This window comes from Ctenopharyngodon idella, chromosome 8, assembly GCF_019924925.1.
Source record: "Ctenopharyngodon idella isolate HZGC_01 chromosome 8, HZGC01, whole genome shotgun sequence".
In the NCBI taxonomy this organism is placed as follows: domain Eukaryota; kingdom Metazoa; phylum Chordata; class Actinopteri; order Cypriniformes; family Xenocyprididae; genus Ctenopharyngodon; species Ctenopharyngodon idella.
The window spans coordinates 26,529,996-26,555,868 of NC_067227.1; the positions used below are offsets into that span (position 1 = coordinate 26,529,996).

A 25,873-nucleotide genomic window follows, 5' to 3' on the forward strand; every position below is an offset into this window, starting at 1 on the left:
AGCTGTTGTTTCCACCAAAGAGCTTCCTTTTTTGGTGTTTATCTGTTCTAAGCACTGAACAGATTAGTAAAATATCCTCTTTCCCTAAACGGGAAGTCATTTGTATTCCCTTACACTGACGCTATGCTCTTATTTCAAGTAGTTCTGTAAGAACAGATTATTCCGTCAGCTCAGTGCTCAGTGAGAAGTGTTTGTTGCTAGCCTGTATCGGTTTCCATGGCCACCTTTAAGTGCATGTAGTTTGTGGCGTCTGCTGCATATTGAGTTTGTGGACACTGGGACGTTCCTAAAAAAGAAAAAATGGAGAAAAACTGAATCCTTAAACTAATGAATTCTTTTGGTGAGATTACATGATAATATGCTTTTTGCAGTTTGTGAATTTTCAAATATTCATACATTTTCATATGTTTTTTCAGATTTTTTTTTTTTTTTTTTTTCAGATTTTTTTGTGTATACATTAGTGGCAGTCTTTATTTATTTATTTTTTTTTAGGTCATACAGTCATTATACTTCAATAATCTGTTGTTTTATATTGTTACTGTAGGAATGAGTTGGGATTTGCTGGGTCACCCTGGCTTCAATCCGACCAGTGTGGTCCTGCTCTGAGGGTCAGCAGCTCTTTACCGCCCCCTTCTGGTCATATCTTCTCTCAGCTGTTAGAACTTGATCCAGAACCTTCACTACCTAACAGAGAGTCCCGAACTGCACATGCGTCGTTGCCCTCAGCCACAGGCCGCAAAATGAGCCGTATTGAGGCTCTTAAGGCCACCGCTGCCTCTCTCTCCAGCCGTATTGAGAGCGAGGCACGCAAGCTAGCCGGTGCCGGAATAAACTACGGTTGCAGCAGGGATACAGGAACGGGTCTTTTAATCCCTAACGATGACCGCTGGGCTAAACCTGTCAGTCCGCCAGTCAGAGAGAATCCGACAGATTCTGATGACCTGGTCGAAAGGATTGAAAGACTGCTTGCTGCGGGTCAGAGCACTTATGATGAGGCCCTACCAGGTGTGGGCAACCTGCACAGCTTTAGGGAGAGGATAGAGAATGGGAACAAACAAACACCCACGGTCTCCGGCCTCCCTTCTAGAAATGTACGCAAGACCCCTTCTCCTCCAAAGTCTGTTGCTCAAGAAGCTGAGCTGGACTCCAGCGGAGGTTCTATCAGCGAGGGTCCTCTGCTGAGTGAGGGCAGTATATCTGATGAAGACCTGCAAGAGCTGCCCAAATCCAGACTGAGAACCACAGGATACAGTGCAGCCCATTCGAATGGAGACAATTTGAACCCAATTTCACGTTTTCAGAAAGAGGCAGAGAAGCACCTGCCCTTTAGTTCAGCAAGTCTGGCACAAGGAGGAAGCAATGGACCGTGGGAAGAACTGGCCAAAGGAAGCCCACACAGTGTTATTAATATATTTACAAAGAACATGAGTTACGGCAAAGGTGAGAACTTTTAAAAACATTTGACCTGTTGAGGTTTAACTCATTCTAACTGATGTGTACAAGACTGTCACATTATGTATATATAATGCATTTATATGATATTTCAAAAGTTTGGGATCGGTAAAAGTTTTTGAAAGAAGTCATTTCTCACCAGTCTTGCCTTTATTTGGCCAAAAATACAGAAAAAGAAAAAAAAAACAGTAATAATGTGAAATATTATTGCAATTTAAAATTACTGCATTCTATTTCAATATACATTAAAGTGTTTTTTTTTTTTTTTTTCTGTGATGGCAAAGCAGAATTTTCAGCATCATTACTCCAGTCTTCAGTGTCACATGATCCTTCAGAAATCTTTCTAATATGCTGATTTGATGCTCAATAAACATTTCTTGTTATTGATGTTGAAAACAGTTGTGCTGCTTAATATTTTTGTGGAACAGTGATGCACTTTTTCAGGATTCTTTGATGAATAGGAAGTTCAAAAGAACAGCATTTATTTGAAATAGAAATCTTTTGAAACTTTATACATGTCTTTAGTCTAACTTTTGATCAACTGAATGCATCCTTGCTGAATAACGGTATTAATTTCTTTAAAAAATGTCTTGCATGCATATATTTGTTTGTATAGCATTTGAAGAGAGGTGCGATAAGAGTTCTCCGGCTCTCCGTTCTGTTCTGTCTGGTGCCAGCTCATTGGATGGAATGGTCTATGAGGATGACTTTGTTTCCTCGCGTGGCAGTAGCCAATCAGCATCCAAGAGAAGTCCCAATGGGCTCAGGTAAAACAAAATGATTTTAATGCTCAGTAGATCACTACCTTGTACATTCAAATTGATATATATAAATGGATGAAGAAAGTGAAGTTAGCAATTTTTAGTAGTCAACCTGAAGAGGGCAGTGTTGCTCTATCATACCATCCCTTCCTCCCATTTCATGAAAATCATTGTGTGGTATATTGTCCATATCTGTGTGTATATATGTTCAATATAATATCTGATGCCTTCTTTCCACAGTAATGGCCATGGTCACTTCAGTCCTTTAGACGAGTTGCTAAGTGGGAGATCTGCCTACAATAACAGAGCTGGAGAGAGATCTCAGCGTTCACCAGCTCTCACACCCCTCTCCTCTCCACACTCAGCCAGCTCAAGCAGCAAGAGAGGTCAGAGATATTATAGAGGGCCACATCATGTGATTTTGAGTGTGATACAGTGTTAAATCTGTTTCTGTTCTCTGTGTACATTCCTATAGGGATATCAGAAGTACTGGTACTTAGGTACCAGTCTTTCTACAGTATCAGGATTACTGACTCAATTTCACTGATGTTGGTTTTGAACAGACATTTTTGTATCATGATTACAGTCCTAATTTTATCTCTGTGTATGTTCCTACAGCCTCAGAAAGGAGCCTGCTGGAGGGACAAAAAAACACATCCTCTGCTGTCTCTGATCTCCCTTCTGAGGGTTTTAAGAAGAGTGGCTCAGAGAAAGCATCCAGTCGCAGCTCTCACAGGAGCGTGGACACAGACAGCACACTGGGGGGCGCCTCAGTCCACTCTAACCATAGGTAGGTCCTGTTAAAATCAGCGTGAAATGGAAGTTGCGATAGTCTTTTCTTCCCTATTGTGTAGTATATCCAAGTAAAACGGTTTCTCGAACAAGAAAAAAATGTATGGCAGGACTTGATTTTTCGATTGGGAATTGATTGGATGGCTTTAGTTTGCTATTGCCGTGATTTAATGAGACTGACAGGTTGTCCTGCCCTCGCTCCAGTAAACTCGTCATCAGAGAAGAGAAGAAAAGTCACTGCAAGAGGGAGAGGAAGTTATTTTGATTAAATATTAGATTACTAGGGCACATGAATTTAAAAAAAGATGTGCACGGATAAATCATTTATAATAAATACTGCAATATTCCATAAAACAAGTAAGAATTGTCAATTTTGATTTCATGGTGACAGCAAAGTTTTTTTTTTTTTTTTTTTTTTTTTTTTTAATTCTTCGCTCATAGGTCAAAAGAAGAATATTACATAATTGTTATGGACCAGTGGCAGTTTGAAGGCGTTTACTAGCCGGCACAAATCTTTCTGAAAAGTTCGCTTTAGTGAGCTGTTTCAAACTACTGAAACGAACTCCAAACAAACTTTGTTTTGGCCAGATTTTGTTTAAAATGAATTCAAACCAGTTTGTTTTTTGATTTTGCAGGTGGTCACCCTAGCCACCATAGTTTGAATAAAAACATCTGCTGCATGTACCTGTTGCATGTTACCTTCATGCTATTTTTAAAAGTTGACAGAGTTCTTAAAGAATTCTTATTTATTTATTTATTTATTTTTAAATGTATTTATTTTTTTTACTAGCACAGTCATCTTTCATTGCTAGTCTGCAGGTTACCGGACATTACCCAGACATTTTAAGCACAGAACGGAAATATCTTTAAATGCAATATCCTTGCTGTTCCTGTTTATCATAATTATTAGAGCCCACTGGAGCCAGTGTCAATATTAGTACTGCTAAATATCAGGTGGAGGGTAGAAGTGTTTGGCCTGCTGTAGCCCTTCTCGAAACAAGGTGGGAGGCAACGTGCAGGCACACACTGGCTCTTTTGTTCAGTCGGTTATCTGCGCTGCAGGTCAGGCTCATTGCCAAGCAGATATTTCCCTCTAGTGTGACATTCGAACCTCCCTGTGGCATTTGTTGAAGCCTGTGAGTCAGATTCCCCTCATGCCTTCCTGTCTTTTCAGCATTCATAAGGCCGTATCCTCCAGAGATGTGGTCTCTGGATGAGTTTATCCCGCAGCAGAGTTTTAACTAGATTAAGTTACTCCTGTCATCAGTACACTTCTCTGATATAATTTCCATCCACAGAAGCACAAAATCCTTATTTGTTTAGGGTTACTGGACTATAGGAGGTTTTGGTGGTCATTGTATAGTGCTGTGCACAATTCAGCTCAAGATGTTTACCTTTTAGATGAACTTTTAATTAAAATGTCTTGTCTTAATCTCTACTAAATCATTTTGTTCATTGAAAATATATAAAAAACAATTATTAAAATGTATTGATATGTATTAAAAATACTTTTATTATTCTCAATAAACAATAATATTTTTTTTCCCCCTCTCCCTATTTTGTTTCATTAGTCATTTTGGCTCTGAGGGAAAGAAATCTCCCCGAAGTCGTGGTACGACTCCTGCTGCTGCTTCTCCAGCCAGCTCTCGTTCTTCCCGGTTGTCTCCAGGTGACAGTATCCCAATCAGAGAATCTGCCCAAGGGTCGGGCTCCCCTCACACGGCTCTTCCCAGTTCCTCCTCATCCTCCTCTTCAGCTGCTAGGGCTAAATCCAACCCCTCACCCCATACTCAAAGCCCAGGAAGAACAGAGCACAGGACTGCAGGTAAACAGACTTTGTCTAGTTTTTGTAAGCAACTGCAATGCTGAAGTCGTCTGCTCTGATAATGGAGAATTTCAGTTCAGGGATGGAATTGGTTTACTTAGTCTGCTATGTGTCCCCAGGTTCAGCGGAGCACCAGTTTGCTCCTGGAGTCCTGCAGCAACGCCTGTCTGCTGAGCTCAGTTACCTGGATGCAGTGGAGGAGTCAGTGCGGCAGCTCAGTGATGTGGAGAGAGTGAGAGGTGTGTCTCTTGCTCAGCAAGAAACCGTCTCGCTCGCTCAGATTCTTAAGGTGAAGTTCTACACCTGCTAAAGCAATTATCTGACCTTCTGTGGTCATGTATTTGAGGGTGACCTTTAACCTTTGACTCTTGCAGTCCCAGCAGCAGAGGCATGAACGTGACCTGTACCTGCTGAGGATGAAGGCAGAGCAGGAAGCCCTTGAAACACAACGGCAGCTGGAAGAAAGCAGACAGAAAGCTGCACGGGTATTTACACCACATTATGCCAATAGTTTAAGACCTTTGAGGGCATTTCATGTCAGAATTTGCTTTGTTTAGTATAAAAAAAAAACATAGTTTGTATGATAACTTCATGAGATGAGGACAGGTGATAAAATCTAAATCTGATTAAAACAAAGTTAAAAATGGCAGCTTTTAGTTAAATGATTTTGCACAGATATATTTTGTGACATGTTTGTGTTTGACTCAAGGCCCATGCAGAGCTGCAGGAGAGTTTGCTCCAGTCTCAACAGCAGGCATTAGGAGGTTTGCATGAGACCACAAACAAGATGATCAACCAGCAAGCTGAGGCCGCACGCCACACAGCTGAAACGGCACGACACATTAAAGAGGTGAGCTCAATTTTGGGGTACGGGAAAACGATTCACAGATGCATTGTGATTCTTTCTCAAATGATTCTGGATTGACTCACTGAAATTCTAATTACATTTTTACATTTATTTACTGATAATTACAGTTAGTTTAGTTGGTAACTAAAATTAAAACATTTTTGTTAATTGAAATAAAGCTGAAATAAAATAGAATATAAATATTTTGAAATATTAAAATTTGAAATGTTAAATTAATAACTGGAAATAAATAACTTAAACTGAAATAAAAATCAATTAAACCTAAATAGTAAGTAAATAAATAATAAAAATGACAAGCACATAACAAAATTACTGAAATTCACTAAAATTAAAACTAAAATATAAAAATAAACACTTATTTAAAATATTAATAAAAACTATTATAGTATATAAGTAATACTAAAATAACACTGGAATTTTTTTTTTAATTAAATCATGATTCAATCACTTAAATCGAATGAGATTCTCAGTCCTACTAATACACACTCTTGGGTGTTTGTTTGTATGCTAGAAACAAAAACCTACACATGCACAACTGTTTAGAAACAAGATTACATGTTTATCTTTTCAAAGTGTAAAGTATACTCCCTTAAGGCACTGCGACTCTCTTTGAAGTCAGCTTGAAGGGTCAAAAGTGTAGTTAACTATCTCTCTCTCCCTCTCTCTCCCCCTGTAGATGACTGAGCTGGCTCGTTCACAAATTGCAGGAGCTCTAAGTGTTCCTGGACCCTCTATTACAACCCCGTATGACCAACAGAGACAGCACAGCCGCAGTTTGAAACCGCACCAGCCACACCCCCACACAGACAGGTAACTGTCTTATTTATCTTCCTGTACGACGCTTGCTTCAGCTTAAGAGCCAGATGGAGTTCTTCATTAAAAGAAACAATTCATTTCTAAACGAAAATGTCATTATTTCATATCGTTCCAAAAATGGGATCTTATGTGAAAGTTAAATTATGCAAAAGTGCAGATGAGATATGAGAGCCACGGCAGGGGATTTGGAACAACATGGAGATGAGTAAATCATGACAGGACTATTTTTTTTTTAACCATGCTTTCAATTCGCATTTTCTAAAATGAAAGATTTTTTCAAATTTGTCATATTAGTGATTGCGATCTATACATCAGTACTGATGCTGTTTTGGATCTTCTCCAGTAGCTGGAAGAGTGAGCTGTCTCCTGAGAGACATCAGAGTCCGTCAGAGGTCGAGACACCACCAGACAGCCTCTTAGAGTCCATCCCTTCCAGGAGACCCACCATCAGGTAATGCTGTGTACTTTTCATTTCAGATGATTTTACTTTTACAGCACAAATGAATGGTTTAGAGTATGTAAATGCTAATTTCTGTCTCTTTTTAAGTGGTGGTGGCAGCAGTAGTACCCAGCTGAGTCCACCTCGTTCTGATCAAAAGGAGAGGAGGACACAAGGGAAAGACAGGAGCAGTAGTTCAGTGGAGGACCAGGCTCACACCGCTGCCGATGACTCCCTTTGCTCGGACAGTGTGCGCAGCCTGCTCGAAGAAAAAGGTAAAGCCCAATTTTTGAGGACAAGCATTGTGAATAGTCTGTCCTGAGAAATGTGAGTTATTTTGACCACTTCCTGTCTATTCTTCTAATCAGCAGACTCCGTTGCTACAGAGTACTCTGTGAAGTTTGATGACTCTATGACAGAGGATGACATTGAGGAAAGATCGTTCCGCTCTCTTTTACCATCCGAGGCACACCGTCGTGAATCGCTGGACAGGAAGCCCAGTGCTCACCCCTGAGTCTGATGATGACCACAGCCACGACAGATCCAGCCCTAGAGTGAGCTCAAAGGTAATTTCCTGTCAGCACTCCTCATGCCACACGTCTTCTGGCTCCAGTTTTGTTCAGTATGAACGGTGGTGTTGTTTCTTTCTGTTTGGATGTCATAGTTTGTTTGTGATTTCCTGGTGTGTTGATAAGAAGCTCTCTGTATGTGATTATGGGTACGTGACTCAGACCTTGTGTTTTTCCCCTGCTGTTTTCATATCACGCCATACACAGCAGGATGACAGCATGCCCTTCTCCAGCGGCCAGGACAGCTTCTCCAAGTTCACCATGGACTTGGTGCGACAGTACATGAAGGAGGAGGAAGTTCGCGCTCAGCATCAGAGTTCTCTGCTGCGTCTGCGTCAGAAGGCCCTCCGAGAGAAGACCAAGACTGAACTAGCCTGGCTGGAACACCAAAAGAGGCAGGACAAACATTTATGTTATGAGTTGACTTTGACTATTAGGATGTTAAAACTATCGGATGTTAAATATTGACCCAATTTCCTTTCCTAATAATTGCTCTGGTGCAATTCACACACATTATTAAAAAAAGTTTTGCTTACATAAGCTTACACAGGGCTTAACACTAAGAATTTTTTCTGCTGGCCCGGTCAGGCCAGTGGTTCAAATTTTTACTTGCCCTGCCAAAATTTTCACTGGCCCCACAATAAAAAAATTGATAAAGTAAAAGAAAAGAAAATGGGCCTATAAAATAAGCCTAGTTATTTTTTGTTTTTGATTCATGTAACCTTAATAAATAAGGTCATGACACCAAAAGCTAGATGAACTCTTAAATTTTAAATATTGTTAGACAAGTAAACATTAATTAATAAAATAGGAACAAATAATCAAATTACAAGTAATAGCACAAATAAATACAACAGAATAAACAAGTGAAATAAACGCTGCTTTTCAGGTTTTTTTATGTAGGCTTAAACAGGAGATTTTCAGGTACAGAAATTGTAATATAATGTATAACTATATAATTAGATTAAACTTTATTAAAGTTAATCAGTCAAGAGTAGTTACAGATGCATAAATAATGTTTTGAAATGTTGAAAATATAAAACTTTAAATAATGTCATTTGAAATTATTTATAAACTGAAAAGATACTTTAAATGTGAAATTAAACCCGCCAGTAGGTGGCAGCAAGTCCCTGTTAATGAGCGAGTCATTGAGATTCAACCGATTCATTCAGGAAGTGTTGCTCAGAGATGCAAAACAATGCTGTGGAACTATTTCCGTTGGCGAAATAGAGCGAAACAGGCGATTTGGTGTCTAAAATGTAAGTCATTAATATAAACTGTTTATTAAACTGTACGTTGTATAAAATCAGTATCATATTTGTAATCATGCTTATTTGGAGAAAAATGGCGCTCTTCCTGTAATATTGGTTAACTAAATTAAATTATATATAAAAGACATACAGGGGCATTTTTGCCACTTATCTTGAATTCTGGGGCATTCTAAAGGCATTTTAATAGACTAAATCACGCAGCGTACACTAAATATGCACGCTAGTCTAACCTACTAGACCACGTCACATAGTGCATGCGTGCACTCAATGTGTGTGTTTTTGTAAAGTGAGGGACATACTAGATTGTCAGATTGTTAAATCAGCAATTACGATATCATAGATGATATATAACGCACACCCCTACAACAGTGGCCCGATCGGGCAAGTGACAGTTCTGTCAACTGTCCCGAGCATCGTTCACACTGGCCCCGGGCCATCGGGCAGTCCTTATTGTCGAGCCCTGTTACATCAAAAATCTAATAATTTTTACTGCCTCTGAATGTTATGACTTTTCATATAACCAAGGCTGCACAGGTGGGGAGTAAATAATATTACCCCATATTATCATGGCCTAATTTTATTATTGAACCAGTTGATACATTTAAGTCTCTCCCTACAGTTCTATAGTGTGTGTATATATATATATATATATATATATATATATATATATATAATATATGAGAGAGAGAGAGATTTCTGTACAATTTGCAGTGTTTTTTTTTTTTATTTATTTTTTTGTTAAATCTGATAGATGGAATAGAAACCCATACATTCAAAGACAGTATACGTGTGAACTATAGTGACATGATATTCACCATCTTTCCGTTCCTCCAGGCGTCTTAGAGATAAAGGCGAGGATGATAAGATGCCACCTCTTCGTAAGAAGCAGAGAGGCCTGATACTGAAGCTACAGCAGGAACAGGTGAAGATCATATGTGGAATTATGAGAATATCTTTAAGATGAATTTATATATGTAGTTAAATATTCATAATTTGTTGAAATACTCAAATATTAATTGTCATGAGTATGGCACAGAAATAAAAGCTAAAACTTTGCTGTATTGTTTGTCCCACAGGCAGAGATTAAACGGCTACAGGAGGCCAATAAAGCAGCGAGGAGAGAAAGGCAGCTGCTCCTCAAACAGCAGGAGGAGATTGAGAGAATGAGACACACAACTCTCAAACTCAAAGAGCGGCTTAAGAGTGCTGAGGACACAAAGCTGGTCAGTCTTCTGAAAGATTTTCTTTAAACCTTCTAAATAAAGACACAATGTAGATTTCTCTGATTTTTTTATTTTTAATCAAATGTATGCAGGAGTCACCTGTGTCAGGTGTAGCGGAGGAGTCGGCTCCACCCAGTGTGATAGTGACAGACGCAGAGACCCGTAGTCCCTCCCCCATGTCCGTGTCTGGCAGTGAAACCAGCAGCATCATGCAGAAATTGAAAAAGATGCGCTCTCACATGGATGAAAAGTAAATAAAACCCCACGCATGTTTCTTCTCTATCTTTCCATCTTATCCCTCTTCTGTCCTCTAAAGTAATGCATTGGTTTGTGAAGAAGAAAATCAGAACTTTTTATCCATTTGATTATATTAACCAAACTTTAATGAAACTTTAAACATGCATAAGTTTTGCAGTGCAAACAACTTCCAAGAAGGCCAAACAAACAATGTATGTTTGGTGTGCACAGGGGCCTTTTTCTTATCATTTATGACTTGCTAATACTACTAATAACATGTATTCATTTCCTTGAGGTTTAATCTACAGCTTGCTGAATGTGTGACATTTTAAAGTGTTTATTTCTGTGTGCACAGTGTTTGGTTTGAACATAAGCGTGCTCTGTGTAGGAAAACACCCCTCTCCCTTAATTAATGGAGGAATCTTTCACTTCTAAAATAGAGAGCAGCTTCCTTATGCCACTAGTAAACAGGAAGTACATTCATGGCAGCCAGATTTCTGAAACAGTCAGCTGGTTATGAGGTTTCACTAATGCATTTAAAAAGCTCCACATGTTCTCTAAATGCTTTGTCCATTGTACGTGATCTCATTCTCCCATATTCAGCCACTCAAGCTTTGACAACAGGTTCTTGTTTACCATTTTATATATTGGCAACTGATGAGGGTCGTCCCATTGTTTAAAAACTTCATAGTACTGACACAAATATTTTTCTCCTGCGAATAAAATTGGTACACAGAGAGAAGGGGATTTCACGCTTGTCTGATTCAACTAATCACTTGCTGTGCTGCGATTGTAGCACCGTTCACACGCTTCTTCTAACTTTTTCTCGCTCTGACTAATAGCATGATGATCTCTTTTGTATAACTTCCAGCTGTAATTATTCAGTGCTCATCCATATAAACACTTTTATATGGTCAGCAAAAATTAATTCATACTACAGTTATGTATATTTACAAGTATACCTCACAATTGTACTTGTAAATAAATTTAAATTGTAAATTGCATTTAAATACTATATATCCGTCCACATTTTCTCTATATCACCATAAATACTTGTAAATATTAAACATAATCAAATTCAAAGCAGTTCAAATATTATTATTTTAGTAATAAATATGTTAAATTAAACACACACAAGCATTATAAGCATTATATAAGGATTAGTTCACTTCAGAATTAAAATTTCCTGATAATTTACTCACCCCCATGTCATCCAAGATGTTTATGTCTGTCTTTCTTCAGTCGAAAAGAAATTAAGGTTTTTGAGGAAAACATTCCAGGATTTTTCTCCATATAGTGGACTTCAGTGGCTACCAACAGGTTGAAGGTCCAAATTGCAGTTTCAATGCAGCTTCAAAAGGCTCTGCATGATCCCAGACAAGGAATAAGGGTATTATCCAGCGAAACGATCTGTCATTTTCTTAATAAATAAATAAAAATTATATACTTTTTAACCACAAATGCTCGTCTTGCACTGCTCTGCTATGCGCCACACATTACGTAATCACGTTGGAAAGGTCACGCATGACGAAGGCAGAAGTACAGAGCAAGTGTTTACAATGCGAACGTGCAAAGACAGCACAGCACAGCAATGTTGGATTATTTTGAAGTTAGAGGAGAAAATGTACCATGGTACATCAGTCTACATCACGCAAGACCTTTCCAACGTGATTACGTAATGCGCGTCGCATCACAGAGCTAGTGCAAGACGATCATTTGTGGTTAAAAAGTATATACATTTTTATTTTATTTTTTAGAAAGTGACCGATCGTTTCGTTAGACAAGAGCCTTATTCCTCAGCTGGGATCGTGTAGAGCCCTTTTAAGCTGCATTTAAACTGCAATTTGGACCTTCAACCCGTTGGTAACCGTTAAAGTCAACTATATGGAGAAAAATCCTGGAATGTTTTCCTCAAAAACCTTAATTTCTTTTCAACTGAAGAAAGAAAGACATACACATCTTGGATGACATGGGGGTGAGTAAGTTATCAGGAAATTTTAATTCTGAAGTGAACTAATCCTTTAATTGTGCCAATCTGAAAAATTGAAATATGAACTAGACAATTTGTGAGATTTCCAGACTGCTGTTTGGAGCAAATACTTTTTCCCGGGCTGCTTTTCCAGGAAAGCTTGTAATTACCAAGACCTTTCATCTTGATCGTAAATGTTTTTTTAAAGCGTAGCGTCTTTGATCATTTTTGAAAGTTTGACTTATTTTTATGCATGACACTCACAGTAGAGGTTTAAGGATTTGCAGCATGTAGTTAAATGCTGACAGTCACTAACAGGTTGGTTTGTTTGTTGCACATTAGTAAGAGGAAAATAAGGATACACATGTTTACACTCAATCTCTCTCTCTCTCTCTCTCTCTCTCCATATCTGTGTGTTTCTTATGTCTGTCTCTCTTCTCTTTTATGGTTTCATTCTCTCCAACTCTGCGCTTCTTGATATTTGACTGTCCTCTCCTCTCTTTCTTCCTTTGTTTTTAGACACTGTTCTCCTGTCCATTATTTCTTCTCTGTCTTTACTGCTCATCACTGGGCCTCTCTGTCTGTCTGTCTCCCAAAACTTCACCCCAAATTCCAGCTTTTTATCTACAGCCAGTTGGTCAGGTACAGTTACCCACAATCCTCCTCTCTCTTCTCGCCCCCTCCCTCCTCCCCTCTCAGCACCTATTTCCCATGGAGCATGCTTTTGTTCATCCACTGCCACAACTGGGTGGGTGGGGGAAGTTTGGTGGGGATAAAAGCGGAAAAAAGGAATGCAGTTATGAATGGATGGATGAAAATGAACCAGCTACACCATGGTGAAATAAGCTGATTCTTTGGCTAAAGCAAATTTAATATTAATCATAGTTATTTATCTGACCGGGGAAGATTATTTTTTGTTTCTAATGATTCAATGTTTTACCAAAATCCTTCATGATTGGTTTTTGAGTCTTTATTTGTTTATCAGATACAGGCAAATCTCTTGAAATTGATTACCGTCAATCCCAAAGCCAAAGATCAGACTTGTTTAAATCATGGTGGGTTAAATGATTTCTGGGTCCTTTGTTTTTGTCTCTGTGGTGTGATCCTGTCAAATCCAGTCTTTGCCTTGTTGCTAGTCTGTCTTGTATTAATATATAAATATAATTATATAATAATTTATATAATTATATATAATTATATATAATTTATATATGGTGAATCTCACGAAAATGTCCAAATTTCACCTCGGATTCAAATGGAAAACAATAAAATATATTTTGCATACATGAAGCCTGTTTTATGACAGTAACGTTTTTTGCAACATTTTCATGACCGTTAAGAACACTGGCTACCACATTGCCATAATGCATCAAGATGGTTTACTTTTTTTTTATATTGTCGTGTTTCATTTATATAGTTTTGATTGTTGTTAGATTTTAATGTAATTTTTTTTTTTTTTTTTTTATTGAAATGCTCATAGATTAAATGCAGATACTTGTATAAATAACTTTTTACATTTTAAATTTTTTACATGCTTTACAGAAATAATGGGGGGGTGAATTTATTAGCCTAATTGTCATGAAAATCACAATGCAAATAATGTTGATTATCCTAAAAATAGGCTTCATTATCATTTTGCATTTATACTTTTTTTTTTTTTTTTTTTCTGATTTTGTGGTGTAATACAACCTAGACAACTTTCGTGAGCTTCACCTATGCACTGCACAGAAAAACCGACTCTGTTAAATCAGTTCTTGAACTTGGTATCGTGGTGAGTGGAGACCAGAAGGAATATCTCTTTTCAGACAGGCCGGGCAGACTGATATATTGTATGCTTCTGAATAATGCTAGTTTAGGACTTCTTCATCTGCCCAATGGCCACAGTAAATCTTAACTCCAGCCCCTGATTAAATAAGTGTAGCCCGCGATGAGCTAATGAGTATATATGACTGAGGCAACATAATAGAATTTATGGTTAGATGAAGATGGCCGTTGTATTCACGAGGCAAGACGATTGCTTTTAGATAAAGCCATCTGTTTTTCTCTAACATGTTTTTAATTATCTTAAACCTCAATGAAAAAGGCAGGCGGGTTTGATCTCCCAGACCAAAGTCATGATGCATGGAGGACTTTTTTTTCTTCTCCCTGAAAAAATGACCTGCCTTTAGTGAAGCACAAGTTTTACTTTGTGCAGCTTGCTAAAAATGATAAATATACTATAATATTCAGTATAGCATGTGAAACGCTAATTATTCAGTTTAATGTGCGTTGTTAGCGCATGTCAAATCAGTTTTGACAAAGCATTTGAACATTCGCTATGCGAGAGAGGGAATAGTGCAAAACTGAAATAGCGAGAATTCAGTTGTGATTCACGCTCAATTCAAAAATTTTACACACGTTTTGGCTCTCTGTAAATTAAATATCAGGGGTGTGACTAGACGAGACACGAGATTGGGTTCACGAGGATGAGATTTTTACACAGTATTTTAAAGAAATCCTCGATGAAATACATGACTAGAAAAATAGTCTGTAGATGCATTTGAAATGTTTTAACTAATCATCTTATAATGAATGTCATTTCAGTTCTACTTTCTGAGTATGAATTATTATATGCAATAATAGACAATACTGAAGCACTGTAAAAGGTTTTGCCACAAACTCAACTGGCTGCCTTCTCTCCTGTATGATTTCATATGAGTCTCTTCAGAACTTTACATGAATTATGAGCTTCTACAACTTTTGACCTCCTAACTGAACTCCTTTACATAAATTGGTCATAGAAATAAAAACAGTATACATACAAATGAATAGCACAGTTTTTTCTTAGTCTTATTAAGTGCAAACAGTAAGCACAACCATAATCAAAGTACTCTCTCAATATTCAAAGTGCAAATAGAGACCAAAGTTTTCTTCAAGCATGATACAGAGCCAAGAGGTAGTTACAACTACACAGCCCAGCTTAACTTAACTTTTATATTGGGAGATATTTGCATGCATCAGGAAGCCGCTTTCAAAAAGTAGGGTATTGTAATCGCGTGTGAATGTGCCTTTTACTTTTGCAATCATGCATACTCTGTGAATAGGGAGCTCCAGTGCTACACGCGCATTCTACCAGATCAGACATTTATCAGACGCTAAGACTCTGTTGCACAGCGAATCCTCCGCCATGGTCTTATCAGTCATCTCGTCACTTGCTCTCGTCACGTGATCAGTGAACTCTGATTCCTGCTGCATTACGTACGACTCTGCAGCTCGTGTTTGATGAGCTGGATGGGATGAAGCAAACATTATCCAACTGATTTAAATGGTTTTTATTTCTATAAAAAGCAAAACGACAGTGGAGGTGTAATATTAACGTAGTGGTAGCATATTCTACAATATTTTCACCCTCACACTTCGTTATGGCAATATCGCAAGACAGCTTTTCACCTCGACGAGAAATCTCTTCACAATTTAATCTTGCAAGATTTTGTGTCACGAGATCTCGTCACACCCCTATTAAATATACTATCAAAAATAATTCCTCTGCAGGATTGCACTTACAGAGACAAAAGTGTAACACTTTGTCCAACCCTGGGTGGAACCTGTGTGTTTGTCAGGTGGTTGTCTCTGTGTGTTTCACATATGAGCTGTACCAGATGCATGAGTTTTACCCTGATAAGGATATTAAAGGCACAGTAAGGCTATTTTCCCCATTAAAATGAATGCAGGTCTCCAATCGGAGGCATGCCTGTTTTGGGAAGCATGTTTTGGAGAGTGAATGTGTGTGTATCTGGGTTTGTTTGTTTGCACATATTTTGGAAAAGAGACTAATCTGATGTTTGAGGAAGGTGGGTGAGTGCCATTATTTGGATGTCTGCTTTGCCTGCTTTTGTGGTGGTGTGTCTTCAAATCGTGTCACTTTGCTTTACACAATCTTGTTCTCCCTTCTTCTGCCTTTTCTGTCTCTCTTTTGTCTCTCTTACTCTCTGTCCTGTAGATTTCTCACTAAAAGGGAGCAGCAGTTAATGCAGAGGCGCAGACATGCAGAGGAACTTCTCGAGTGGAGGCAGCGGTTGGATGCAGAGGAGGCAGAAGTGCGCCGCATGGAGAAGCAAGCTCTGGCGGCCTGGGAAAAACAGCAGCAGCCACGAACCAGAACACCACTGCAGCAGCGCAGCCGGGAAAGCGAACACAGTAAAACCAGCGGTGGACAAGAGAGTCCCACAGGACAAGGTGAAGAGTGTGAAAAGACATAGTGAAGGAAGTGATATTGGAAAATATATTTATATCAGTGACTGCAGATGAGTTGTACTCCGAATGCACTACCATTCAAAAAGTTTTAGGTCAGTAAGATTTGTTTTGAAAGAAATGAATACCTTTATTCAGCAAGGACATATTAAATTGATCAAAAGTGATAGTAAAGACATTTATGATGTTAAAAGATTTCCATTTAAAATAAATCCTGTTCTTTTGAACTTTCTATTCATCAAAGAATCCTGAAGAAAAAAAAAAGCCATGGTTTACATAAAAATATTAAGCAGCACAACTGATTTTAACATTGATAATAATAAGAAATGTTTCTTGAGCAGCAAATCAGCATATTAGGATGATTTCTGTAGAATCATGTGACACTGAAGACTGGAGTAATGGACGCTGAAAATTGCCATCACAGGAATAAATTTCATTTTTAAATATATTAAAATGGAAAACAGCTATTTTAAAGTTATATTATTTGACAAAATTACTGATTTTAGTGTATTTTTGATCAAATAAATGCAGCTTTGGTGAGCATAATGACTTCTTTCAAAACATGTAAAAATCTTACCGACTCCAAACTTTTGAATGGTAGTGTGGAAATTTGCTTGGCAACTGGTTAAGTTATGCCATATTATTTTCTACAATTTATACTGTGATTTAGTATTAAAAAAAAATAGTTTTCATTAACTTTCCTTTTTTCTGTTTTATGAAGAGTCACAAGAAGTTTTGTTACAGTTTTAGTATCAGGGGGTTTTAGGAACTTTGCTTCACCTTGTGCCTAACGGCATCCTGTAATTGGAGTAAAATCACTGTACAGCACAACCTCTTGTGGATTATTGATTTATTAATGTGCTCCTTTAGCCCCTGGAAAGGTTTTCTACACTGTGTTGTGTTTACTCTGTTCACTTTTTTTAAGGTTGGTGTGTAAGAGCATCAAAGCAAAGATCATGAATTGACCTGTTACATCTTGTTTATCTTCATCCATGTTTTCACAGAAGTAGTCAGTGAAGATGACTCCCCGGCGCTGTCTGTGTCCAGTGTGCACACTGATTTGTCTGTTCCAGAGCAGCTGGCAAGCCCTTCCTCAGACAGGCCTGTCTCTGAGCTCCACTCTCCTCAGCCGGGCAGCAGCCCAGCCCCTGATACCCTCTATTCACCTGAGTTTAACGCCACAGGCAGCAAACAGGTGAAAACGGAACCTGCACAGTATTTGCCCCCTATGTTTGTGACATTGTCTATTTATAGTGCACAACTGTTACCTGAGTGAATATTAAATGCTGTAATTTAATATTTATTTTGTTCCCTCAGTTAGATTACACCCATATCATTCCTGTGAGAAAGTAAATGCTCCCTTAAACCTAATATGTAATTATCTGCACCCTTAAGGACAATAACTGCAACTAAATGCTTCCTATCATTTGATATGAGCATTGCACATCTCTGTTTAGGAATTTTTTTGTCCATTTTTACTATGCAAACATCTGTGTATGTGCTTTAGAGCAGCTCAGTAGTGTGGCTGTCACTTGAATTGTATTGAAACATTAGGGCAGGAAGTCAAAGATGGAATATGCTGCATCTAATGTTTATAGGTAATATTTATTAGAGCAGTTATTGAATATGGGCATTGGGATTTGCAAAGTTGTTTGCATCTTACAAGTCCAAGCTGTTTTTAATGTTTTGTGACATTACACAGGGTTGATTATAGCTCTCTTTGGTGAGTGTGATTTACATGTCCTGACCTTGGATTCCTTATCCTGTGTGTGTATGTGTGTTGCAGTCTCCTCCAGGGAAAGCCAGCCTCAGCTCTCTTCATCATTCAGACAGTAGCCGACCTGGCACTATCACTGGCACCAGCGGAAGCAGCAAGATGCAGGTGCACTCCAACTCCAAGACCAGTGAGGCCCTCACCAGTGACCCTCATTCGGCCACTCCATCCGGTAAGATCCTTGCTTCCCCCAGCAGACTTCGAAAATAATCAGGATTTGCTCTATCGACTCAGTCTAGGCCTGTTTTCCTTGTAGATTACAACTTCTTGAATACACAGTTTCATGTAGCATTTGACTACCTCTACCTCTTCTTATTTACTAGTAATATTTGTTCTTTTTTTTTCCTTGCTTTATTTAGTTTCAATCATAGTTTTTTTAGGCTCGGTATGTTTTAGGTTTAATTGAACTAGCCCCAGTTTATCCTTTACATCTTTACTAAATTGGAGACGTGAACACAGGAAGAGGAACACTGTGCCAGCAAAATATAATGCTTGATGTTTAGCTCTGTGTCTGCACTTCTCTGGCTCAAACCGCTTAGTCATGTTACAGAAGCACAGATGAGTCTACCTGCCTTATACTGATTATCTGTGTGATATCCTCTATATTCAAACATTGTCCATCTAAATGTTTTATTTAGTCACTTCTAATCTTTATAGAGACTATAAAATATTTATTACCACATGAGGCAATTTTTTTTGGTGAAGACAATGATTTGACAATGATTTAGTTTCATATTCATACTCAGCTAAGGTTGTGTAATATTTTAATGTGTAATATTATGTAATAATATAACTTTTTAAAATATCCTACCTTAGAGACCACATCTGATCAGAGTGATATTGAGAGTCGCATTCGTGCCCTCAAGGACGAGCTCCGCAAGCGCAAATCAGTGGTGTACCAGCTAAAGAAAGAGCAAAAAAAGAGGCAAAAAGAGCGACTGAAAGCTCAGGAGGCGAGTCTGCTGAAACAGTTGGAGGTTAGCGACCAGCTCCTTCTATATTCACTTATTTCTGTGGAACATTATGCTGTTTCTTTTAAATAAATCACTTTTTTGCAGTTTTGCAATATTATTTAAATTGGCTATACTGTAACTTTCTTATTTTGCTGTATGTTAATGTTTGTGACTGTCTCTTCCTATGGTTCCCCAGTCATATAATGACTTTATTCAGAAGACCCAGGCTGAGTTGAGTAAAGAGCCTGACAGCACTCCAGCTACCAAACCCCAGATTAAAACTCCCACGTCAGCCACTGAAAAGCCTCGGATAAAACCCCCTCCTCTTCAGAGGTCAGCCTTGACATTTACCAGTCCTTTTTAATTCACTCTTCATTCTCAGTTTTTTTTTTTTTTTTTTTTTTTTTTAACAATTGATACATGTTTACTCTTACAGGCCAGAGACTAGCAAGAACTGGAAGATTGTCACAGAATCTGAGAAATCAGAGGCTGTTCCCACGGAGGCATCAGTAGATAAAGGTGCAATGCCTTTTACACTAAATCACATAAGTGCTGAAATTGAGGATATTGCTTCAAAATAAAATAAAAATATACATAATGTTATAATTGTGCATGGTGTCTGGTTTTGCTTGCAGATGATGTTGTACCATCAGGACTTCATAAGTATGAACATGATGACATTTCCTCAGATGAAGATCTTCCTACAGTCACTCCAACCCCAATTATGGGAAGTCCAGAACATATGGACGTTTTGAGGAGCTTGCATAGTCCAGAGTATCCAAGCCACCAGTCAGAAGATGCCCTCTCAATCAAAGAGCATTCTACCAGGCCAGAGGCCAATGACCTCCTTTCGGGAGATGAGAGCTTGGTCTCTAGCCACAAGTCTGGTATTATGGAGGAACTGGAATATGCAAAGACAGAGGTTTCTGAGAATGACCAATCTGACCAGCCCTCTCACCCTCTGCTTAAACTGGATCTTGGACTTCAGATGCCATCTCTAAAGGATGCGAGCTCCAAATTTGAAGAGGAAAGATTGTCTGCGAAGGATGCTGATGACAAGCCAGCATTTCGAGATTCTGCAGCTGCTGGAGAGAGTATGAGTTTTGCTGACTCAAACGTATCTCCTGTGGTGAAATCAAAAGATATAGACTACCCTTCAGCTGAAAAGACTCCTCAAGTCATAGATCGTTCTTATACCCCTGACTTCATGTTGTCCAGGAGGGAGGATTCACCAAAGATGAAAGATTCACAGTCACCCCCAGGTGATTATAACGATGACTTTGAGTCTTCCTTTGGGTCGTCATTCAAGGAGGATAACCATGAATCAAAGCCTTCATCACCTTCTGCCCCAGAGCCTAAAGAAAAATCTCATAAGTCTCCAATATACAGTAGTGAAGATGAAATTGAAGAAGAATTAAGTGTCAGATCAGGAAGTACTAATGGCAGCTTCCAAACTGAAAGTCATGCAGACCTGAATAGCCTTGATAAAGAAGACATCACCAGCCCTTCAAAATGTCCAACTTCACCACAGCCCCAAATGCCAATCTTGCCAATAAAGGACGAATTGCCAAGCTTCTGCATTGGAGACCGAGTTCTGTTGAGTAATGTACAACCAGGGACACTGAGATTCAAGGGACAAACTAAATTTGCCAATGGATTCTGGGCCGGGGTTGAACTGGACAACCCTGAGGGAAGTAACAATGGAACGTATGATGGGGTGGTGTACTTTGAGTGTAGGGAAAAACATGGTATATTTGCCCCACCGGACAAGATCTCTCGTCTGCCAGAGAAGTTTGAGGCCAGTGCAGACACAGAAGATGAAGATTCTTCATGTGATGACCAGCCAAACAAAAAAAACAAAAGCTCAGAGAAGCAGTTAGAGCACAGAAATCTGCTAAACAAAATGAAAGGAGAAAAATCTGACCTAGATTTGCATCCTGAGACCAGAGAGCCCTTGGATGAGCATGAAAAGCCAATGGAACTCAACATCAAACAGCTTTCCATTGGGCAAAGCACCTTTATTAAATCTCAGCATAACCTGGATTTTAATGATATTGACTGCAATATCATTAAGGACTGTGACAAAGGTCCGCACACAGTGCCTAACGGCGGAGACAGGGACATCATTCTCAAATTCGAGGACGCATCTGTTGAAGTCGTTCCATTGCTCAATAATTTGGATAAAGGGACATCCAAAAACCAAAAGCAGGAAGAGGAACCAACAGCAGTCATTTTGGACCTTTTGGTTGAGGGTGAGAAATCCAGAGTTGATGGTCTTCAGAAATCCACTGACATCTCAATCGAGGAGGCCAGTCTAGATAATGGAGAAGACTTGAATAACAAAAGAGCTTTGACTACCCTCGCAGATAAACTTGTGGAAAACTTCTTAAGTGATGCGGTGAAGCAATTTCAGAAGATCAAGAAGGACAAAGAGGGGAAGTTATCAGCTGCTAATCAGTTGAAAAGAGACTTCATCAATGAAGATGATGGACTTAGAAGCAACAACTTCAAGTCTCAAAGCAGGTCTGCATCCAAAACAAAGACAGACAGTTTCCGCACCTTCTTTGATGATGATCAGGAGGAACTTTCATCTCCAGAGCATTGCAACAGACCTGTAAGTGACTATTTTGATTAATCTCAAGATCCTATAGAACTCTCTGAAATGAGAAACCAGTTAAAAAACCCAGTCTTTAAAGTTATTGAAAATAAGTGAATGATTTACTCAACAAACTGATAACATTGCTGATGTGTAATGCTTAAGTTGACATTTTCAGCTGAACTGACAGATATCCAGTGACTGATGTTACCTTGGAACCTTCTTTGTAGGCCTGCAGTGTGTTGCAAAGTTCAAATAGAGCATGTAAAGTTAAATCAGATCTTCTCTTGATGGAAGTTGTAAAAAAGTGATCTTGATGAATGTTAACTATGCCTCTTCAACAGGAGAGCCCTGTCCTGGGTACAAGTGGACAGGAAGAGCTAGCTAAACGTCTGGCAGAGCTGGAGCTGAGCCGTGAGCTCTTCGATGTCCTTGGTGATGAGCAGGACTGGTTCGATGAGGACTTTGGTCTCAGTTCACGGAAACAGCAGCAAAAGCAAAAACGTCAACAGCAGCAAGATGGGATTTCTGGCTCCCTGAGTTTGGGTGAACAGGTCAAAACACCACCCAGGCCTGAACTTCCTGTTCAGATGAAGCAACCAGTGGAGCCTGCCATGGTTGTTCCTCACACTGTCCAGGAGGTGGAGAAACTGGTCATCGCTGCTACTCAGGAGATCTGGAAAATCTGCAAACTGGGTCATGGTCGACCAAGTCTGACTGCAGTACCCAAACCTCAACCCTCTAATAGTTTCCTGGAAGGAGACGCCAAAGCCAGTGACCTGGAGGCTCAATGTCAACGAAGCTACAGACTGGTAGGGCTTGAGTTGCTGACATTTAGGTGTTTGTTTAACCTTGGAAGGTTGTTTTTGTGAACATTTCTGGGAAAATTTGTAAAAATGTTTGCCATTGTATTTATTTACAGGCCGTCTTTGATTTATCATGGGAGGTCATTCAGGACATCTATGCAGAAGATCCGAAAGTTGATCTACCACAATGGATGAAGCCACGTCGCCTTAATTCCACCTACTTCCATCGAGTGAAATGCCCCAATGACATCACAACAGTCCAGGTATGCAAGATGTCAATACTGCTTATAGTTGTCAACACTACTTGCGGTTACACTTTAATTTAAGGTGTCCTTGTTACAGTGTAATTATACATTTAAGTACTGAGTAATATGAATTTACAATATGTACTTACTATAGGGTTTGCTTTAGGGTTAGTTGCCTGTATTTATGCATAATTTATAGTTACTACTTTAGTAACTATATGTAAAATAAAGTGTTACCCTACTTACATAATTGTATATTATTTTATTTATTTATTTGTTTTAATATGTATATGTATAAGTATGTTGAAGTTTTTTATTCTTTTTTTTTTATTTCAGGAATTTGTCACCATTGAGGTATTAAAGTTGTGTGGTCTAAAGAAAGAGCAGAACCAGAAAACAGACTGGCAGAAAATGATCAAATTTGGACGGAAAAAGAGAGACAGAGTTGACCACATTCTAGTAAGTGTTTTTAACTACACATTCAGAATGTTAGTGTCTCAAACTGGAAAACACTTACATAGAGTAAATATATTTTAATGTTGCCACTTAAACTTAACTATGGATAGTTTATTCATAATCACTCTTCCACTTCTAGGTCCAGGAGTTGCATGAGGAGGAATCCCAGTGGGTGAACTATGATGAGGATGAACTTTTTGTAAAGATGCAGCTAGCTGATGGGATTTTTGATGCCTTGCTAAAAGACACGGCTGATGTTCTGACCCAAATCCAAGAGAAGAAGTCCAAAAGAACTCTTTGATGATGCTCTCGTCTGTACAGAGAAATGTTTTAGGTACCTTCTATTAAACACAAAATCCAGGCTTTGGCATAAAAGGACATTCAGAGAGGAATTCCCTTTCAGTCTGCTTGTGCAGTCCACAACAAGAACTATAGTGGATTCAGGATTCAAGGCCATAACACCTTATCAGAGGTCTGACTTGTCGTGGAGATATTCACATTCTCATCCGGGAAGTCTGATGAACTCCGCTCTTGGTGTTCCGGTGTTAATTGTAGCAGCTGTTCGGGTCCAAATTCCCCATACTGTGTCTGTTCATCATTGCTGCTAAAACTGGCTCTGCCATTCTCAAGTCTTATTATTAATATACAAATGGGTCAGATCAAATCAAGACAGACCTGAGGACTTAAAGACTTGGTTTTTATTTCTAATTAGATTGTATAATTACAAATACTTTTTTTCTTTTAATCCTATTAATTTATTTTTAAAAAAGTAACATTTGAATTTGAAAGTAACGTTGGAAAGTATGTAAAGAAAAGAGATTATTTTACCATTGACATGATTAATTGCAGAACTAAGCACAATGAGTACAATTTGAATGTTGAAATGGCAATACAGTGTAAAGGGATTTGATGCAAGATAATGTTGAATGCAAAAATATGTAAATTGTATGCTTTTTGAAAGCAACAGGAAAACTGTTCTAGTAATGGTTTTGTTTTGCTCCTACAAGCAATGTTGTATTGGCAACACATGCTATGGTTACTGGATGCCAAAAGATTGAATTTGAAATACATTAACTGTGCTAAACACTGACATGCTGGGTTCTAGCCTTAACATTTGCCTTTTATCCCATTCATTTTAAGTGCCTCCATTGTTATGTTTGCTCATGCATGAGCGACTTTTCCCAGCCTTCCTTTGACTTGTTGTAACGGTCCCTTTGGCCTTTGGCCTTATTTCCTCTTAGCTGGACAAACCTCTAATAGTGTATAATGTACATTTCTGCCTTACTTTGTGTGTGTATTCATCATCAGAACCTTTTTAAAGTACATTTTTGCCTTTTTAAGGAAAGATGAATGGTAATGTTACACTATCGCCGGCACAAGGACACATTTGTTTACTTTTAAAGGAGGCGTTTTACTCGTTGTGTACCTTTCAGAGGAATTGCTCAAGGGCTCAGCACGTCCATCTTGTTTTTATAACCAAACTCTGTTATCTACAAATACTGTGATGTACATATTTGTTTGTAAGTCCATTACAATCCTGGTTTCATCAGAAACATACTATGATCATAGTGTCTGAGATGTTTAATTAGCTGTAACCAGCCCTTCCTTGCCTCTGTATCTTCTGAGCCAGTCTGTCCTATAGTGACCTGCAGCATTATTGTGAGGTTAGATCTTGAGTATTGTGCCGTGTCAGTGGGTTAAACTTCATCTATGCAGCAACAGAGTCTCTGATACCCAGCATCAGTCGCTCATACAATAGCACGTCTAATTATAGGTAACGGAGATCTCTACCTCGTTCTGAGAATAGGCTACTATTAATAGTCTTTTTGGCTAATAAGTTTAAACTTTTAACTATGGGTGGGTAATTCTCTGCCTTGGGGGAAATTAGGATTTGTGTGGCACAAATGGTTTGATAATCAGTTTCTACTTTTAAATTGGTAGGTCATAGAAATGTTTTTCATCCCGTAAGTGTATGTATATTTATAATGATGTACTGTGAGTGACAGAGGTGCACTTGAAGACTTGTAAATTGTTTTACCCATGTAAATAGAGTCGATGCCTATCTCCTGTGAGTGGACTCATGGAAGATTGCTGTGAAAATGGACATGGTTCCTTTTGCTTCCATGTACATATTATAGATATATTTGTTAACTGAACTGATCCTTTGGAAATTGTAAATAAAGATGATCTCATTTCTCAGTCATAACATTTGCTGTGAGATCTTTTTTTTTTGTGAAAAGTGTTTGTGTTTGTTTGTTTAATCAACAAAACAAAATCAAAAGGAACATTTTATAGATAAAAACTGAAGCACAATGACACATTATATAATGTTTTTGACCTTTAAATTTGGTTAATAATTTAAAAATATTTTTATATAGATTGAATTGAATATCAGTTTAACAAAACTCCCCGGTTTCACAGACAACGCTTAAAGGGTTACTTCACCCAAAAATGAAAATAATGTCATTTATTACTCACCCTCATGTCGTTCTACACCCGTAAGACCTTCGTTCATCTTCAGAACACAAATTAAGATATTTTTGATGAAATCTGATGGCTCAGTGAGGCCTGCATACGTAGACAACAATGCT

The 25,873-nt window shown here is 38.4% G+C and overlaps 1 protein-coding gene across 1 annotated transcript in view; it reads left to right on the forward strand.

Moving 5' to 3' along the window:
- cep350 (centrosomal protein 350) overlaps nucleotides 1–25,488 on the forward strand; it is a 42,472-nt gene extending 16,984 nt beyond the window's left edge. Inside the window, 29 exon segments of the mRNA XM_051902566.1 lie at nucleotides 545–1,440; nucleotides 2,069–2,219; nucleotides 2,454–2,599; nucleotides 2,832–3,003; nucleotides 4,577–4,830; nucleotides 4,950–5,119; nucleotides 5,205–5,315; nucleotides 5,540–5,680; nucleotides 6,375–6,508; nucleotides 6,861–6,965; nucleotides 7,062–7,228; nucleotides 7,322–7,458; nucleotides 7,460–7,519; nucleotides 7,733–7,917; nucleotides 9,628–9,715; nucleotides 9,870–10,016; nucleotides 10,109–10,266; nucleotides 12,742–12,864; nucleotides 16,202–16,437; nucleotides 17,457–17,647; nucleotides 18,239–18,398; nucleotides 19,043–19,203; nucleotides 19,376–19,512; nucleotides 19,616–19,698; nucleotides 19,815–21,793; nucleotides 22,120–22,587; nucleotides 22,698–22,844; nucleotides 23,163–23,285; nucleotides 23,422–25,488. Coding sequence (XP_051758526.1) covers nucleotides 545–1,440; nucleotides 2,069–2,219; nucleotides 2,454–2,599; nucleotides 2,832–3,003; nucleotides 4,577–4,830; nucleotides 4,950–5,119; nucleotides 5,205–5,315; nucleotides 5,540–5,680; nucleotides 6,375–6,508; nucleotides 6,861–6,965; nucleotides 7,062–7,228; nucleotides 7,322–7,458; nucleotides 7,460–7,519; nucleotides 7,733–7,917; nucleotides 9,628–9,715; nucleotides 9,870–10,016; nucleotides 10,109–10,266; nucleotides 12,742–12,864; nucleotides 16,202–16,437; nucleotides 17,457–17,647; nucleotides 18,239–18,398; nucleotides 19,043–19,203; nucleotides 19,376–19,512; nucleotides 19,616–19,698; nucleotides 19,815–21,793; nucleotides 22,120–22,587; nucleotides 22,698–22,844; nucleotides 23,163–23,285; nucleotides 23,422–23,583 — 7,192 coding nt within the window. The 3' untranslated portion in view covers nucleotides 23,584–25,488.
- The last annotated feature ends 385 nt before the right edge of the window (nucleotides 25,489–25,873 follow it).